This window comes from Lemur catta, chromosome 6 (genome assembly GCF_020740605.2).
Source record: "Lemur catta isolate mLemCat1 chromosome 6, mLemCat1.pri, whole genome shotgun sequence".
Lineage (NCBI taxonomy): Eukaryota > Metazoa > Chordata > Mammalia > Primates > Lemuridae > Lemur > Lemur catta.
In genome coordinates this window covers 34,710,202-34,728,195 of record NC_059133.1, presented here as the reverse complement: position 1 = coordinate 34,728,195, position 17,994 = coordinate 34,710,202, and the positions used below count along the sequence as shown (strand labels likewise).

General features: G+C 31.7%; 1 protein-coding gene across 1 annotated transcript in view; it reads left to right on the top strand.

The window, feature by feature from the left end:
* Positions 1-17,994, top strand: part of PTPRQ (protein tyrosine phosphatase receptor type Q) — a 189,965-nt gene that overhangs the window by 147,617 nt on the left and 24,354 nt on the right. The window contains exons 36-38 of the mRNA XM_045553305.1: positions 10,997-11,023; positions 11,681-11,762; positions 14,810-14,900. Of these exons, the coding sequence (XP_045409261.1) occupies positions 10,997-11,023; positions 11,681-11,762; positions 14,810-14,900 (200 nt within the window). The remainder of the gene's footprint in view (positions 1-10,996; positions 11,024-11,680; positions 11,763-14,809; positions 14,901-17,994) is intronic.

Below are 17,994 nucleotides of genomic sequence, written 5' to 3'. Positions count from 1 at the left end.
AACATTTAGATGTTGATCTTTGCTTATATTCTAATATAGGGTGTTTCCATCCAAAATGGGTAGGGTTCCAAACACTTATGTGTAAAATGGTTGTATATTACCTAGTGTATAGTTTTCTATATAAGAAACATGTGCAAAATATCAAATATTATGTATTTTATTGGAATCAATAAAAGATTCCCAGGGTAACCCACCTATGTTAAACCATATCATAGAGACATTAGAGCATTACTAGTACTAGACTATGTCTCAGTCCTTGCGGGTTCATTCTATATAGTAAAAAAACATTTCTTCTCCTTTCCCCACGTGGGCAAACTAAAGTTCAGTCGTATTCTCCCAACTCCTTTTCTGCACTCTTCTCAATTCCGTGTCTCTTCTCAGGCTTTGGAGTCCCAGTCCCTTTTTTCTACACCTGAAATTGTACAAAAAATAAAATTCAAATCTCTCTGTGAAATTAATTTCAGCTATTTGAATAATTTAGTTGAATCTGCTCCTACTAATATGTGAAACTTGTAAAACCCCATAACATTTGTACAGCATTTTCACTTTTAAAAAAGGAGTATTTATGAACCCCCCTCCAAAAGTCCTTAATAAGTAGATCTTTGTTATATTATATGTTTTTAAACAGTTTTGGAGTAAGGATTCCTTATCAAAGAGGTTACATTCTAGGCGGGCTATGCTGAGATTAGATCCCCTAAGCTCTGCGTGTTTTCACAGCTTGCCCCTTTCTCCACTTCTGAACACTGAATACAGCCATTATCAAAAAATTATAAGGTTTTTGTTTTTGTTTTTTCACAATGACTGCCATGGCAGCTACAGAGAATTTTCAGATAATGGAAAAGGCGGACAAGTACTATATAGATTGTTCATTATTGGATGTTTATAATTTAGGGACTGCCTTATTTGACCTTGACTCCTCATTATTTATTTTTCTACCTCTATGTTTATTTAGTTATAGGTCATATTATTTGTAAAAGGATTTAGAAGTGAAATAATATTATATTTTAAATAACTTTTATTTAGCACATAGAAAATTAGTATGTATTACCCCTAATAGCAAAATTAGAAATGTTAGTTTTCATGCTTTTTACTTTCTTATTTGTTTGTTATGATTCTGGTATTCATAACTGTATAACATACTTGCTTGTAATTCCGATGGCACATAATAATATGCTTTGCTGGATTTATTGCTGAAATGCATTAAAATAGCAATTAAGTTGTTTGGATATTAACTCTTCATTACAGAGACCTATGTCTAGCTTTACTATTTATTCAAGATTTTTTATATTGATAAAATCACTAATACATTAGACAATAAGACTAGAAAAAAACAATAACTCGTGGTTTCATAATTAGCTGTATGCACACATGCCTGGGGCCTGTCCTTCAGTGAAACTCTAAAGCTCTTTACCTGATTTTGAGGTGCTTGAAGATCTAAATCCATTCAGAGTCAAACAGAGACTGATGGTAGATTCTGAGAGTGAATAACCAAGGAGTTTGAGTTAGTGTTCTAAATTGTTGGGTAACTCATGCCTTATCTTTGTTGTCTGCAGGAAAGAACTTTGATAATTTCCTTTAAATCTACTCAGCTAACAAATGCCCTTTCTACATGAGTAGGCATGGTCTTTTTCTTCCAACCTACCAAAATTTATGCTAAATTAGCTTATAATTTTCCTCAGTGTTATGTGTCTTCCCAAATCCAAATGAGAAATGATAAAAGAAGAATCTCTAATCAAGAATTAAATTACTAATTTTAGGGAGTTAGCTAGTTGTCAAAAAAATCATGGTGCTTGGTACTAAATCCTTTCAAGAATTGGAGGTTTTATATTTAAGAAATTAACTATTTTGTGCTCTCTGCCTGTATACTTAACATTTTAAAACCCATCCTGCATTTTTTTGTTGCATGTAAACTCTCATTATTTAATTATATTCCATTTGGTTTCACAAGGAGTTTGAAGATACATTCTCTCACTTTCCACACTTAATTAAGTTATGGAATTTTTGTTTCCTATGGTGACTAAATCAGGAAAAAATAATAAAACAACATTAATCAATGTTACTAATATCCTTACTTAAAAGAAAGTCAGTTTATTTTAGGCCTCAATTTTTTTCTGAAAATTTTGTGCACCACTTCATACTAACTATCCTGCCTATTTTAGTTAAGTAAATGTAATGACACATTATTTTAAGCCTCAAGGCCTAATCCAGTAATCATGAATAGAATTAAAATTCTCAACAAAATAAAGCAAACAATTGAATGGTATTATAAATTGCTATTTTAAGAGAACCTTTCCTTCTTTAATAATTTTCTTTCTTCAGTAATTTAAAAATGTACATGTTGAATTATTGTTAAATATATTTTTATGTCTTCAGGAAGCTTAGTATTTAAAAGAATCCCATGAATGTGCTTTGTAAACTATAAGTCAGAATATATTTGGTATTTATATTTGTAAAATTGAAAACTACCCCAATCTATTTTAACATACAGAGTTTGCTAACATACTCATTGCTATTATTTGTGAGCAACAACTATGTGTTAAATTCTGCATGTAATGATTTCACTTAACTCTTTCAACCTTTTGTGGTAAGTATTCCTATCTCCATTTTAAAGATGGAAAAAAAAGTCATGCTTAGAGAGTTTACGTAACTGAGGTCATACAGCTAATAAGTAGCAGAGCTGCAAGTTAGTCCAGGTCTCCTGTCTCTGAGGTCTCAAGATATGTGTGTGTGTGTGTGTGTGTGTGTATGTGTGTCTATGTGTCTGTGTGTGTAACTCTGAAGCTTACTAGAGGAGATAAATGTAAACTCTGTTAAACAGACATGGACTCATGTTATTCTTTTCCATCAGCATTTTCTTTTTTTAATGTATAAATATGAAGGTTATTTAGCATAGTGTTTAGAAAAATAAGTTCATATCATTTCAAAAAACAAATAAAACATTTAATTGACCAGGCATAAACCCCCATTACAGTGCAACATATAGACTTTAGATCTCTTTGGTTGGGTAATTAAGCATAGAAATGTTCTGGAACATGCTCTGTATGCAGAGAATGAATCTAAGAGTGAAATCTTTTGATGTTTTTATTGTCTTATGATACAAGGCAAAGAAGTGATGGTGTTTTAGTGTTGGATCAAATTTGCAGAAACTGGAACACTTTTATCAGGGCAATTCTTATTTTGGCTTCAACAAAACCATGTAATTTTTGACTGGTATATGAAATCCTATGTAAAATAATTTGCATTTTGTCATCATTCTTTGACAAATTCTGGTCATTAATTTTACTTCTGTTCTAAACTTAAGCTATCTTTGCAAACAATGGCAAAAATATGTGAATATAGAATACAATGAATGTCCTGCAAGTAGAATGAAGTTTGAGATACTTGATGCTTTTGTTCTTGTAGTAGCAAATCAAAAATAATGCAGTGTGTTTGTATACTAAATAAATAATGAATCTTTACTTCCAGATACTCTTCATTTTTCTTTAGACGCAAGGAGATTTTTGTCATCCAGTAAGTTACTGTGGTAATGCAGAGCTCTGCTGTGATTATTTTAATCTTGTTAGGTGGTGTGCTCTATATTTTAAAATACACAATATTGAATATCTTGTTGTTTAATGTGCTATAGTTTTCAAAGCCAAAAAAAAAAACAATAATCTATTCTTTCTACTTACCATGTGTCCTCTATAATATTGCATGCTATTTATATGGTAAAGTTAATCTTATCAAAATGCACATTGACTCATAATGTGCATGTCCTGAGAATTTGCTGTGTTCTCATGTTGTGTTAGCTTTGATAGTAAATTAAGTTTTCACCTAGATTTCTTTACAGGCTTCTCGTTCTATTATTACCATGACACAAGAGCTGAGTTCTCCATCTGATGGGTGGAGATTGAGTTCACACTTTATGCAAGCTCATTTCTGCAACTGTAGGTGGTAACCTGTAAGGATCAGGACAATGAGATTTCCCATTCCCTGACTCTCTGGTGCATGCACAGAGTGGCATATTTCATGGAAACTTTGCTTCTGTTCTGACCAATGGGTAGCCAGCCATGGATGCTTCCAGGCACTGCCTTGATGGTCAGAAATGCCATTTGTACCCTCAGCAAAAATTTCTTGATTCATTCTGAGAATAGCATAACAGAATGTCAGCATTAGCAGGGATCCCAGCAATTGATTGAGTGCCCCAGAGATACTATAATAAATTTCTTCACACAAAGAATATGAATGGAGGTAGAGAATAAGAATGCATTTGATTTCAAAATCACAAATCTACTACAGAGGAGTCATTCTTCATGAGCCATAAGGCTGGTTGACCATGAATAGTAATCAGCATTATGAAACCAGAGGAAGCTGAGTCTATTTCTACTCTCAACACATTTAGCATTTTGGAATCATGAGTAACCTGGTTTTATTTTAAATCAGTTACGAAGTTCCCATTGACTGAATTAAAATAGTTTTATGAAAACATTTTCTTCAAAGGACTTTCTTGATAGAATTCAAACATTTGTCAAAGTAAGATTCTGTTGAACTAAAGATTTAATTATCACACCACACATAATATATTCATTTTTATCCAGCATTCAAAGCTGACCTCTGGGCATTCCAGACTCACAGGTGGTTTAGTAAAGCAACTCTGCTGAATGTCTTTCTTTGTCATCATAAAATAAGATGCTTTTACCTTTTTTTTTTTTTTTTTTTTTGCTTTATGCCATTAGTATCTCAGAGATAAATACCTCCATTTTTACAGTACCCTCACTGTCTCTATCATCAAATTTTCTTTCCTAGAAGCAGTGAATAGTGTCCTGCTCAGTCATAAGCCTTATCTTGACAAAGATAAACTTAATAGTTTGGGCAAATCAGAACCTTTTTATAACACCTTTACATATATCATACTAGTTAAAGTAGATTTATCTTGTTCCAAATCTATTTTTCTGAGATTTCCTTCTAACCTCTAACAGAGAAACTTCATTGCTTACTTACCACCCTAGCTAACAGTTCAGGCTATGAGGACTTCTTAGCTGTTGTTGTGCCGTCTGTTGCCTGTGCAGAAAACCCCTGTCCACCTCTTCACACAGCTTTCAACAGTCTCTTCCTCCTCTCTATCTACCACTTCTGACCTATTGCCAGTGAGGTAGCTAATTGATACCTGTGGTTTAAATTTAGAATACATGGTTGACAAAATAAAACATCTGGCAAGAATTCAATTTCAAATTGCTAATGTGAGAGAGGCTTAGTAATACGGAAAATGCAACGTCTGCCACACTGGAGCTCATACCTCAGCTCCTTGACGTCAGCAAGAATGTTGCGTTCTCTTCTCAATCTATGAGACCATTTCATCTTCTTTGAATAAAAGAAATGCTAACTGGGCACCTCTCAAGCGCCAGTCACTGTTCTAGGCACTGGAAGTACTTTGATGAAAAAAGCGAGACATTGCCTCCAAAGAGCTGTTCTTCACATGCTCCTTTTAAACCTGTTTGTCCTTACAGATATGAGGAGACATGTTGAAAAAGTAATATATAGCACTTACTAATTGATTGTTTTTCTAATTAAGTGAGAAAAGTGTTGTATTACTCACTTATTCAGATGGTATGTTTCCCTTATAAAGTGAAGTTTTGGAGTCAGATGCATAGTACTAACCATTGGTTAGGATATTTTAAATTTGTATTAAAGACCACAGAAAAATTGGTAATTTGGTAAAAGAATGAAGAAGGATCTGAAAGGACATTATTTTAAAGCCTAGAACAAAGAAAAACAATCGGAAAGAACAAAATTTAAGACAATTTTGAAAGCATTACAGTAGACACTTTGGATAAAGTGATAGAATATTATAGAAATAGATGTAAATTTATGAATAATTAGTGACTTGATGAAATAGCAAACTCAAAACTTACACTCAGTATTCTGCAAAACTTAGGAATATTAATTAATAAATTTTAGCAGAGATAGGTCCTTAACAAATTTGTTATTTAAATAACAAGTACACATGAAAGTGTACAAATACATCTTTTTACATCAAGGCTATAAATTTGAAATTTTCTTTATTTTAACCTAATGTAGCTGGATAAGTAGAAAAAATAAAGTTTCTCAATTTGTCCTATGCCACTGGTAATGCTGATTTAAGCTGCTAATCTATAGGCTATCATCTGTGGCTCTCTATTAGGACTATATTTTAATTCCCCATAGATTTCAACTAATTGACCTTGAGGGAAAGCTGAGTCTCTGTGACAATATGGTCTTCAATCACCACTGCCAACATAAATAAATGGTTCCTCTCTAGATCCATCAAGAGTAATCTGAGTGGAATTTAAGTTTTTGATAGACTTTAAAGAAATGAGCCCAGACGTGAAATAATACCCTCTTCAACCAAAAGGCATAAGATTTAAGACAGCTAAGATTCATGTAATAAAAAATGTTTAGCCCTTTATATTGGAAAGTGGTCAGTTATCTTATTGAAATCTGGACTGTTCCCAGATTGATTTATTCACTAATGAACTGAATATAATTTGGCAGTAACCTTCACTACAGTAAGTGAATACAAATACCCTACCATTCTAAAAATGTTTTCCATTTAATAATTTTTTTAGAAGTTTTTAAAAATATTAATAACAATTTTCTGTTTGAATTTATTTGCATATCTCCTCAGTCACTTGATTTGAAAATAGCACTCCTGAAATAACATTGTTGATTTTCATGCACATCAATTTCTGTGAGTTTTTTAATGCTTATCTAACCAAACAATTTTTTCCTACAAGGAATGTAATTACCTCATCAGTGACAAATTGATGCATTTTCCTTATAGTATGTCCCACCTTCTTTTCTAATTCTCTCTATAATTTCTTCAAATTAATACTTTTTCTATATAAAGATAAAAGTTTAAAACCTCACAGAAAAACACAATTTAGAATGTAACCAATACCTAAGAGATAAATACACCCATACAACATGAGGCTAAGAAACAAAGCAATGATATGGATACCACAGACAACAGAGAAGGGAAAAAAAATCTGTTTTTTATTTGAAATAGTCAGGTAATTTATGCCAATATATCTTCTCAATTTGAGCTTTCATGATAAGTATTTCAATATTTCATTTCACATGTGACTCTGACATAAACATAGACTGGAAATTATGTAAAAACTAGATTATTAGAACCTTGTTTCTTACAAGATTCTTATGTAAACACAAATGTGAAGAACAGACTATGTAAAGCAATTGGGTTTAGAGAATATAGAAAAGAAAATACAGCCAAATCAGACTCTACTTATTTTTTATACACTTGGTACCTGTTTTTCGTTTAACACTTGGGTAGGTAAGAGTGATTTTATTGTTCATATGTCTAACTTCCTAACAAAGTCTCTAGGACTTGTTAACTTATAATGTTAGATGCTCTAATATTGGCCTTTGTTTAGATTCATATATTGTTTATTGATGAATCTATTGATCATACTTATTTGAAGCTTTGAGTTAGGACCTCCTGAGAATTCTCAGTTTCTTAATATTTTAGTTAAAAAATACATTCCATTCAGATGTTCTCTCAAGATAAATAGAGCACTTATATTTTGCTGTGTATCTTATGAATTCATCCACAATTTTACTTTTAACAATAATTCAGTATTTACTGTAAATAAAATTATGAGGGATATAGAGTAAGCCAAATGTTAATCCTTGTCTAGCTCTCAAGTATATATGAACCTAAACATTTGTATTTTTTTTTTAATTTCAGGATACTATGAGGGTACAAACATTTTGGTTACATTTCATGACATTGCCCCACCCAAGTGGGGATTAGAGGCATACCCTTTCCCTCTACAACGCTTATCGCATCTATTAGTTGTGAGTTTACCCCCCCCAATCTACTAATCCCTGGAGAATATTACTACCATGTGAGCACCATAGTATTGATCAGTCAGTGCAATTTGATGGCGGGTACATGTGGAGCCTATTCTTCTGTTCTTGTGATACCTCACTGCGGAGGATGGGCAAACATTTGTATTTTTAATGCAGGGATTTAAATAGCCATAGTACAAGATAGAAGGTGATTTGGCCTTAGAAATTTGATTTCATGGAAGAAAGAAATACTCTTCTCTTTTTTTAGTAGAACATAGTAAGGTCCATCGAGAGGTTAACATTTGAATCAGATGTTAAGGAATAAGTAGAACTTGGTTGTGAGGGAAACACCTGGAATGTTAAAAAATTGAGCAGAAAGGATGCCAAGAGAATACCTGGAGTATAAATAGGATGTGTGAGGGGAAGTGGCAAAGAATAATGTCAGAAATGTGGGTGTGGTTAGAAATGTTTTCACATGATTATATAAAAACTGAATTATGCTCAGTATATTAGAGATTTGTTTGGATTCTTGAATTGAGAACTAGAATTCCAGACTTGGATTTGAAGTCTAGATATTTGTGATCACTCTTTAAGCTGATTAGAGCAAGTACAATAGGAACTCTTGCTGTTTAATTTAACACAATCTAGTCCACCCATTTTTTGAGTAAAATTAAGAAAATATTCTTTTGGAAAAAAATCCCTTTTTATATCAATATCGATTGTAGAAGAGTATAGGTAGGACCAGCTTAAGTTATACAAAATAAACTAGAAATAGTAAATATAATACTAATGATAGTAACTAACACGTATTGCTTACTAAAGCCAGGAACTTTTCTAAGCCCTTTATATATATGAACTTGATTTACATGTATTTCCCCTATTTTCCAAATTAGGAAACTGAGGCACAGAAAGATTAAGTAACTTGCTCAAGATTAACATAGCTGGTAATTGTTGGAGCAGGTATTTGAAGCCAATAAGGGAATCAGGTTTTATAATAAATCCTGAATTCACAAATGTCCACCCAAACCCAATAGCTAGTCAGTTAAGGTTTAAAATTAGTATCTTTAGGGAAAGCTTTCAATTTCAAAGTAAAAAGGAATACTAAAATAAAAGCAACTTTCTATGGAGTTTTTCACTGAAAAGAAATGGACTTAAAGGAAAATATATGTGTTTATTCAATTAATTATAGTTTCTGAAATGAAGAATAGACATCATTAAAGAAGAACAAGGTTAACAGTAATATTATGCTTTAGCTATTTCTTGTTCATTTATACTTTAATATAATTATTCATGTTTGATGTCTCTTGGAGTTTAACAAATGTGTACTGATTCCCTAAATGACTTATTAATGTTTTCCCAGAAACTAGTATCTATCAGATAGATTTAAGTTATCCCAGTAAAACTATTCTTCCAGTACAACCTCAAATAATCCTAGATCCTTTGGGAAAAGAGAGAATCTCTCCACTATAGGATGGTAGTCTAACTGTCCTTTTAATGGGTGGACCATGAGCCTGTCACTAAATCAGATACAGTGCATTTGAATTTTATCAATCACAAATGGAATAATGTTCCCTTGTATAATAAAAGTGATCTTCACACAGCTCAATAATTTCCTTTCCACGTGTAGCAGAGAAGTGGATCTTGCTAACTTACGCATCTCAGTCATTTATATTAATATCTTAAGTTCAGTTAATCAGGGTTTGTCCAACCCAACCCTCATTTCTTTCATATTTCTGAAAAATATGATGATGGGAACATTGGTACACCAGTTATGTGTAAGGGGCTAGGTAGTGTGGGTCTAGCCTGTGGTTATGTTTTTTTCTTGCTGGTGTTTGCTGAGGGGTAATTATTTCCAACAGGGATTGATTGTTGCCTCCGTCCCCACTGCATGTGTCATCCGTTACCATGTCAGAGGTATTTCCAGGGCCTCCAATTTTCAGACACTCTATCTTCCCTTCCCCAAAGCAAAGATTCTTCTGATTCAATAGCCCATTCAGCCATCTCCATATTCATCTAGATAGAGTCAGGAATTCTCTGTTGCCTTCTTGGAATCACTCTAGGGTGTTATGAGAAGCTCTTAAGCATATCCACCAAGACTCTCTGCTCAGCTATTGATTGCAACTCTATCACTTTGATGCCATGTTTGCTAATGGGATGCTCTACCAGCTTATACCCAGAGAATCTGGGAGATACCTTCTTCTGCTTGGGGACACCCATCATTAACTGAGAATTCTGTTATTCTTCTTGGTAATACCTGCTCCAGAACCCCCATATTTTTCACCAATTCCTTGATTTTAATGAAATATACTTCCTTTTGACTCAATTTTCCTTCACTGAACTCATCTCTGTACCATTTTTGTAATATTTTTATGCCAATTATTTTCCCTTATTCATCCTTTACTTCAAAAACACATCTTACAAACAGTCTTCACTTAAGGAATACAGTAAAATTATCCCTAATATTATTTAAATTTGAAAGTTTTGAAAAGTTATATGTTCTTCACTTTACTGCATTATAGTTTGTGTCTTTTGTGGAGTTTTTGCAGTGTAACTTGTTATGCATGACAAATAATGTTATTAATGATGCACCCATCCCTAAGTTTGTGTGTGTTTCATAATCTATTTAGCTGCTAAAAATTATTTTAACTTTTTTCAGGGTATAAATAACTTGGCCATTGATCTAATACAAGAGACATTCTAAAATCACTTAAATGACCGTAATTTCATTCATAGCTGTATATTCATCCAAACTTACTCATGAAACAAGACATGGGCAATATTATAACATTTTTCATAGATCCATTCTCCCTCGTTCAGCACTTTCTATAGATAGAGGAAATTTTTTTATAATTCACATTAACTCTTTTAGTCTACTAAATACTATGCAATACATAGTATTTTTATACTGTTTTTAATGTAGTGTCCTAAATGTTTAACAATATAACCTTTTTAGCTGAAGATATAAATTATTATTTGGCCATATGTGAGTCCAAATAATATAATTTCAAAAAAATGAAATATAACTTGAAATAATGATCACATATTTGTTAAAGGCATAGTACCTCATGTATTATTGATTTATCATAATTTTCTGATTTTAATCTAGAACTCTTTCAGAATGAGCTGTCCCCTTCAACTCACAATGCATTTAACACAATCTCTGTTGCAGGTTACTTAGTTATAGAAAATCCATCAAGTAAGTTTAAGTATTTTTTTCTTCTTTTTGAATATCAATTTTAGATTTACTGACTCAGTGAATCTTAATGTGTGGTTCCCTTTTTGTATGTTTGTTGGAAAAACCTCCAAGCTGGATATAAATCATAAAAGCATGACTAATTGCATGGTAACTGGAGAAATGCTTTCTCTCTCTCTGGGGTGAAGCTTGCATGTCTGTATTTTAGCTTGGGAAGTAATACAGGGATATTTAAACTCCTTGGGGTTTAAAAACCATGTCATTATGAGAATGAGGTCACTGCAATATTTTATATCTTCTAAAACCTTGTAATGTATAAAATGTTTTCTGTATGACAAAGAGGTATTATATGATTTAGGATTCAGTGATAACTTTATGCCCTTACATTTACTTGAAAAACTTTTCATCATGAAAATGTTAAATCCTTCATTTCAAGTCACTGAAAAATTGAAGGAATTTTGTACCATGAGTACAAAGAAAGTGAACTTAAAGAGGAAAAATTAATTTTGTAAATATGACAGAGTGACTTTAAAGGGCTGTGTTGTTTGTGGGTTTTGAGATGTCCCTTGTTGTTTAACTTAACAGTGCAGCCAGTGCCCATGTTAAAGCAAACGAATACAATCTAACATGACTCCATTTTATACCTTTCTTTACTTGGAGACCAATAAGCAAGAAATCCTTCCTGCAACATGTTGAAGACCTTTGCACAAACAACAACCTAAAGTTTCAAGAAGAATTTTCGGTATGTTACTAGCAGTTGTCACAACATTGCAAGACCTCCAGTCGTTTCATGTGACACATTTCATGTCCATTTTAAGCATGCAAGGCCATGAAGGACTCTGGCCTTGATAATCAATACCCAATTACCAGGTTGATTGTTTGGATAGTAATGTTACACTGGTCAGCCTCTGGTGCAACCTGATCAGAATTATTCACCTACTGTGTCAGGAAAAGGTGCTCTTCCTCAGACCTCCCCTGCAATAGCAGCCTGTCATTGTTTCTTTTCTGTTCTTTCATTCAGATGTAGATTCAAACCTAAAATGCTGTGTTCATTAGTTTTTCCTTGTATTCAAGGTTTAGGTCATACTATAAATGTCATCTTATATTTAAATGGTTATTTTACGTTTAGACAATAAATGATTTCATTTTATATTTGTCTGCTTAGTATACATTAGCAGTATCGTTGAATGTGAAAACAGAACTTGATGTTTCCAGAAACTGTAAAAATAATGTTATTTCTAAAACTGTCCAAAAATTAAAAAAAAATAAACACAGGTACTGCCATGTTTTATGAAGCTTATTTTTAAGTTACTATGGAATAAAAGCTATATCACATTATAGAAATATGTAAAGTTAAGAACTTATCACTTTAAAACTATTTTAAAAGTTGGTAATAATTTATTTTTTAATATTTTATATATCCATAAAATTGAAATTATCTTAAAACATATGGCAGAGATCAGATTTGTAAGCTAATTTAAGACTTATAAACATCTTTCCTAACTTAGATGATTATTTTATATTATAAAAATAAAATAGATTTCTAAATGCCACCAAAAACTTTCTTTTTTTTCCATGAATTTCTTAGTATGTGAACATATGAAACAAAGAAGCAAACAATTGCCTTAAATAATTCAGGATTATAATATTTCAGTCTCTCAGGGAATAATAACAAAAATGTGAGAAGATTAATGATATTTCCTGCAGCTTTTTGGCTATGCTTCTTAAGTAATACTGGTCTGGACTTAACAAAATCAATGGTACCATAAAATTCTTCTTAGCATTTATACAGCAAGAACTCTCAATTTTTCGGGAGCAAAAGTGTAATTTCAGTAGAATAGGAGCGAATATAATTACATTATGCATGACTGAGTAGATAAAAAGTTTTATTAGCAATAATATTTTCACATATATTGAGAAAGTTTCTAGTTCAAAGTTTTTGAAAACCATGCTTTTAAAAATTTGTTTTTTAAATTTTTTCTAATGCTTCTTAAAGTATTTTTAAAGAAAAATTATTATGCTATAATTAACAAATGTATATTTGATGCATATATTTAATAAATCTTTTAGCTCATGTCATATTCACTTATACTGCAAATACTTGTAAGCTCCTATTAGGTGATAGACATTGTATTTGGCACATTGATAAATATCAATTCAGCACTTACCAGCCAAGTGACCTTGGGCAAATTACTTAAACTCTCTGTGCTTCAATGTTCTCATATGTAAATGAGAATATCTACTTCACTGAATTGTGAATACTGAAATGATTGAATTCATGAGCAATACTAAGAAGCTTGCACAAATATAGCTATTAAGATGATAATTCCTACCATAAAGAAGCTCATATTATAGTAAGAACCACAGACATATATAAAAAATTACAAATACACTACATCATGATGGAGATATGCATAAAGAAGTGAGGATCGATTCCATTTAGATATTAGTCAGAAAAGACTTCATAAAAAAGATGACCTTTGAGGTGAACTTTAGGATGAGCCGAAGTCCAATGAAAAGATAAAGGCAGAAAAGTACTCCAGAGAGGAGGAATGAGTACAAAAGTATAACGATGCAGAGCAGACTAGCTCATCTGTAATCCCACTGAAAAGAGAGGAAATGATAGGAGAAACAGCTAAATAGGGAGGATTGTTGAAGTCCTGTGTGCCCTGATAAGAATAAGGCCACCCAATGTAACATTTCTATCCAAACAATCAACCAGGTAATTGGGTATAAGCCAGAGTTGTTTAAATCTATAAATGGAAATTTTATGTGAAATAATTAGAAAATGCAAGAACCATTTTCAGTCCATTTCAAACTCACCCTTTCCCCCTCTTCTTTACGTACTCTGAAAACCTTGTCACAAGGAAGCTGTTCTAGGACTCCTCATTTGGTTAAAAACATCATTTTATAAGCCTTTGATACCAACACGTCAGAATTCAGATGCTTACACCATCCTTCTCCCTTAACACATAACTACAGGTAAACAACTGTCCAGATTTTCTTTTTGAGGAGAAGAAGAAAAGGAGAATTATCCAATTAAAAGAAGTAATTTATAATGATGTCTAAAAAGTTGTAAGAAAAATATTTTAACACTTTTTAAGGAAGTTGGCAAGTAGAGATTTCTCAAATGGAAAATGATGAATTTCATAAATGCAAATCATCAGCTCAACAAAATATAAACCTATTTTCTTGTACCAGCCTTTTTAATGATGCTTGTTTTACAAAGAGCAAGGTAGATAGATAATATGATTTTTCACCAAAATGTCAATAATAGATTTTCTTGACCCTTAATCTGTACCTGATCATTCTTAATCACACCTTTGCATTCCACTATCGATTTGACAATGCCTACTGAGAACAGGAATTGACCTCTGGCATCTTTTCAAACTGACCAATGATGTACTGATTAATAGGCATGAAATCACACTGCCCAAGGAGAAAAAACAAAAAATAAATCATTGAACTCCCTTCTTTCTATTAAGTGGACATTAAAATAATAAATAATAGTCAGTGTGTTCCTGACAAAACCATTAGTAACACATGGAAAATAGTCACATCTTAAGGCTTCCCAAAATGCAAAGATACTGTCTTAGAAAGAGCGATAGACAATGGACCAACTTTGTTCAGGATATTTCTATAATGCAAGTTTAGGTAAACTCATTACTGTTATTTTGAACTTGTTTCCACAGTTATGATAGGTGTTTTAATTTAAAAATAAAAAATGTTTAGAACAAATAATTATTTTTGACAATAAATGTAAACTTTGCTATAACTTTATTTCCACAGGAATTACCAAAATTTCTTCAGGATCTTTCTTCAACTGATGCTGACCTGCCTTGGAATAGAGCGAAAAATCGCTTTCCAAACATAAAACCATGTATGTGCACTTATTGTTTCTGGTTTAGCTATGGAGTGTTTTAAAATGACCACCATCTTAACCTTTTTTTGTTATTTTTAAAATATATTTTATTACGTATTAATTGAATTGTGGTACTGTATTTTATTAGCAATTACTATCAAATTATATCTCTTATGCTTTTTTCATATTTATTAAAGTTAGTCCTGTTTTTATATTTATATGCACCTAGATTTCTTCCAGATTATCTGCTTCATGCCTTTTCAGTGGTATTCTGTGAAAATAAATACTATAATCTGATTGAAGGACAGTTACTATGGAATAATTAGTATTCATTTCTAATTATGTATACTAATATCATTGTATTAATTACTAATATATCAGTATTCATAAAATAAGTAATTTAAATATGTCTAACTTATTTCCAAGGAGGTTCTACCTTAACAGATGTAAAATTAGAGATCTTAGAAATCTATATTTCAAATATTACTTTTCAATCTTTTATTAAGATCTCAGAACATTATCTAGATTCCCATTATGGCTGTAAGAAAAATCAGACAATTCTAGCCTCTTATTTATAGGATAGGAAGAGAATAAGAGTGGCTGATGGGACTAAATAAACCACCTTAAAACAATAAAATGAACTGAGAAGTATGACTACCCCAACTCTCCATAACTGAGGCTAAGACCAAAAATTAATTAATCACACTTCCTAAGTTGCAATCCTCTTTACCCACTAACTACCTTAGTGACTCTGGACATATTATATTATACAGTGGTCTCTACCTCATAAGGCTATTGTGAGGATTAGATGAAATGATCATGTAAATCACTTTGCCCAGTAGTGGAACATAGGAAGCACTCAAAATGTTAGTTCTTATGATGGTTAGTAATCAATAGATGGCTTATTTTTAAAAGTTGCTAACTTTCTAGGTGAATAAGATTAAGTCATAGGCCTTTAGGGTCTACAGTGTGGAGGTAACAAGCCCAATTCCCTAGCTTGGGTTAAAAACCAAGCTGTAAAATATCTGTAAAGTAACAGCCACCTCTATGGGCAAGTACACCCTAATCTCCCTTCTCTCCCTCTCTCTCTCTCTCTCTCTCTCTCTCTCTCTCATACACACACTCACACACAAGAAATAAGCAAAAAAGATGTTTAAACTAAGTATATTCTCCCATTGTGCTTGCAGAGAACCCATAAAGCTGAAGAGACATATTTTTTCCCTGTAGAGAATGAATTCATTTTAATAGAATTTGAATTTTAGCTGGAGCCAGCTAAGTGTAGTGCACTGTTTCTTTCCCCTGAGTAATGTAAGAAGTAAAATTTCAAATACCACAGTACATTTTAGAAGATATTAGCTTACGGGGCTTTAAGATACTAGAATTAGCAACAAATGCTTTCAGAAGAGATTTCCACATCTCTGACCGGACAACTATGACCTTCAGAATATTCCAACACCATGAATACAGTTTAGCTAGTTGTTGATTCAGATATAAGTAGGCATATCTAGTAAACAGAAACCTGATGGCTTCCCTTCCTTAATTACAGAACTAGTTACAATGTCACTAAAATAGTTAGATCATACAAAATTATATATCTTTGGGACATAAATTATTTGCAGAAATTTGTTGAAACATTCTCATCTCTAAATTTAAACACATTGGACAGATAATTGTAATTATTAACAAAACAGCTAAATCATTTTAACATATAATATGCACTTAAGTTTTAAGAACATGAGAACATATATTGAGTGTTTACTATAAGCTTTCATACACTTTTTCCTGAAGAGGATTATACAAAATCTGTATTATAACTACATCTTATAGCTGAGGTAACTGAGGAACAGGGAGGCTAAGCAATTCGCCCAAGGCCATATGTATGGTAGGTAGATCATCTGGAATTCAAACCTAATCCTATTTATCCATTTTTCCTCCATGAAAATAACAACAAAAATCCGCTTTAAAACAATTAAGTAGTAATAGCTATTTCACATGTTCCATGTTGAGCTAAAATTATCACTGGAAATTCTAATTATAATATCAACTTGGTAAAAATTCTCAGGAAAAAAATAATTTCTGACACTTTTCTTTGAAGAAAAGTAATGAATACAGAGTATCTAATTTGACCAGATCTTAAAATATTCTAAAGAGTAATAATTAGAAATGTTACACTGAAGAAAGAATAGGCAGATAAATTAATGGAAAAGAACAAATTGTCCAGAAATAGATCTAAATACCTAGAGAAATCTAGTGTATGATAAAAGTATTGTTTTGAATCAGGGAGAAGAAAGGATGAAGAGATTAAAAAATGTGACTGTTTGTTGTTTCAAATGACAACAATAAAAGATATATCTATACATAATTTAAGAAAAAAAATAAATACCAATGGATCAAAGAATGAAATACTTAAAGCAAAACTAGAAAATTTCATGAAAGTTCAAGAAGAAATTATAAATAAGTCTGTGAAAATAATAATATTCAGTATGACAAACAACTTTGATGAATGATACATAATCCAGAACCCATAATGAAAAATTTGATTATGTAATGATATTAATTTTATGTATGGCAGCGTTGATCAACAGAGTCAAAGACAAATGACAAACTAAGAAGAAAGTTTTAATACATATGACAAGACTATATGTAGCCTTTTGGTTTTAGCATAAAATATTTTTTAAAAATAGAAAAATGGTAAAATATGAATAGGCAATTAATAGAAAAGGCATTTTAAATGGCTTATAAACATAAGCAAAGAAGTTCAATTTCACTCATATTTGAAGAAATCAAAATAAATACCATGAGATATCAATTTATATCTATCAAAAGAACATAAATTGTTTAATAATAACTTGTGACATGCAGGAAAAACAGAGTTGTTCAAACTCTTTTATCCAGAGTATGAACTGATACAATTAGAGAACAATTTACAAATATCTTTCAAAATTTTAAATGTGTATACATGATTTAGGAATTTTACTGCTGGTAATGTATTCTACAAATATACTACTACATATATGCAAAACATTCAATTACGTTATTCATCATTTTATTATAAAAAAGTAAGTATGCTATATTCAAACAACGAAATACCTTATAAAAATAATGAACTAGG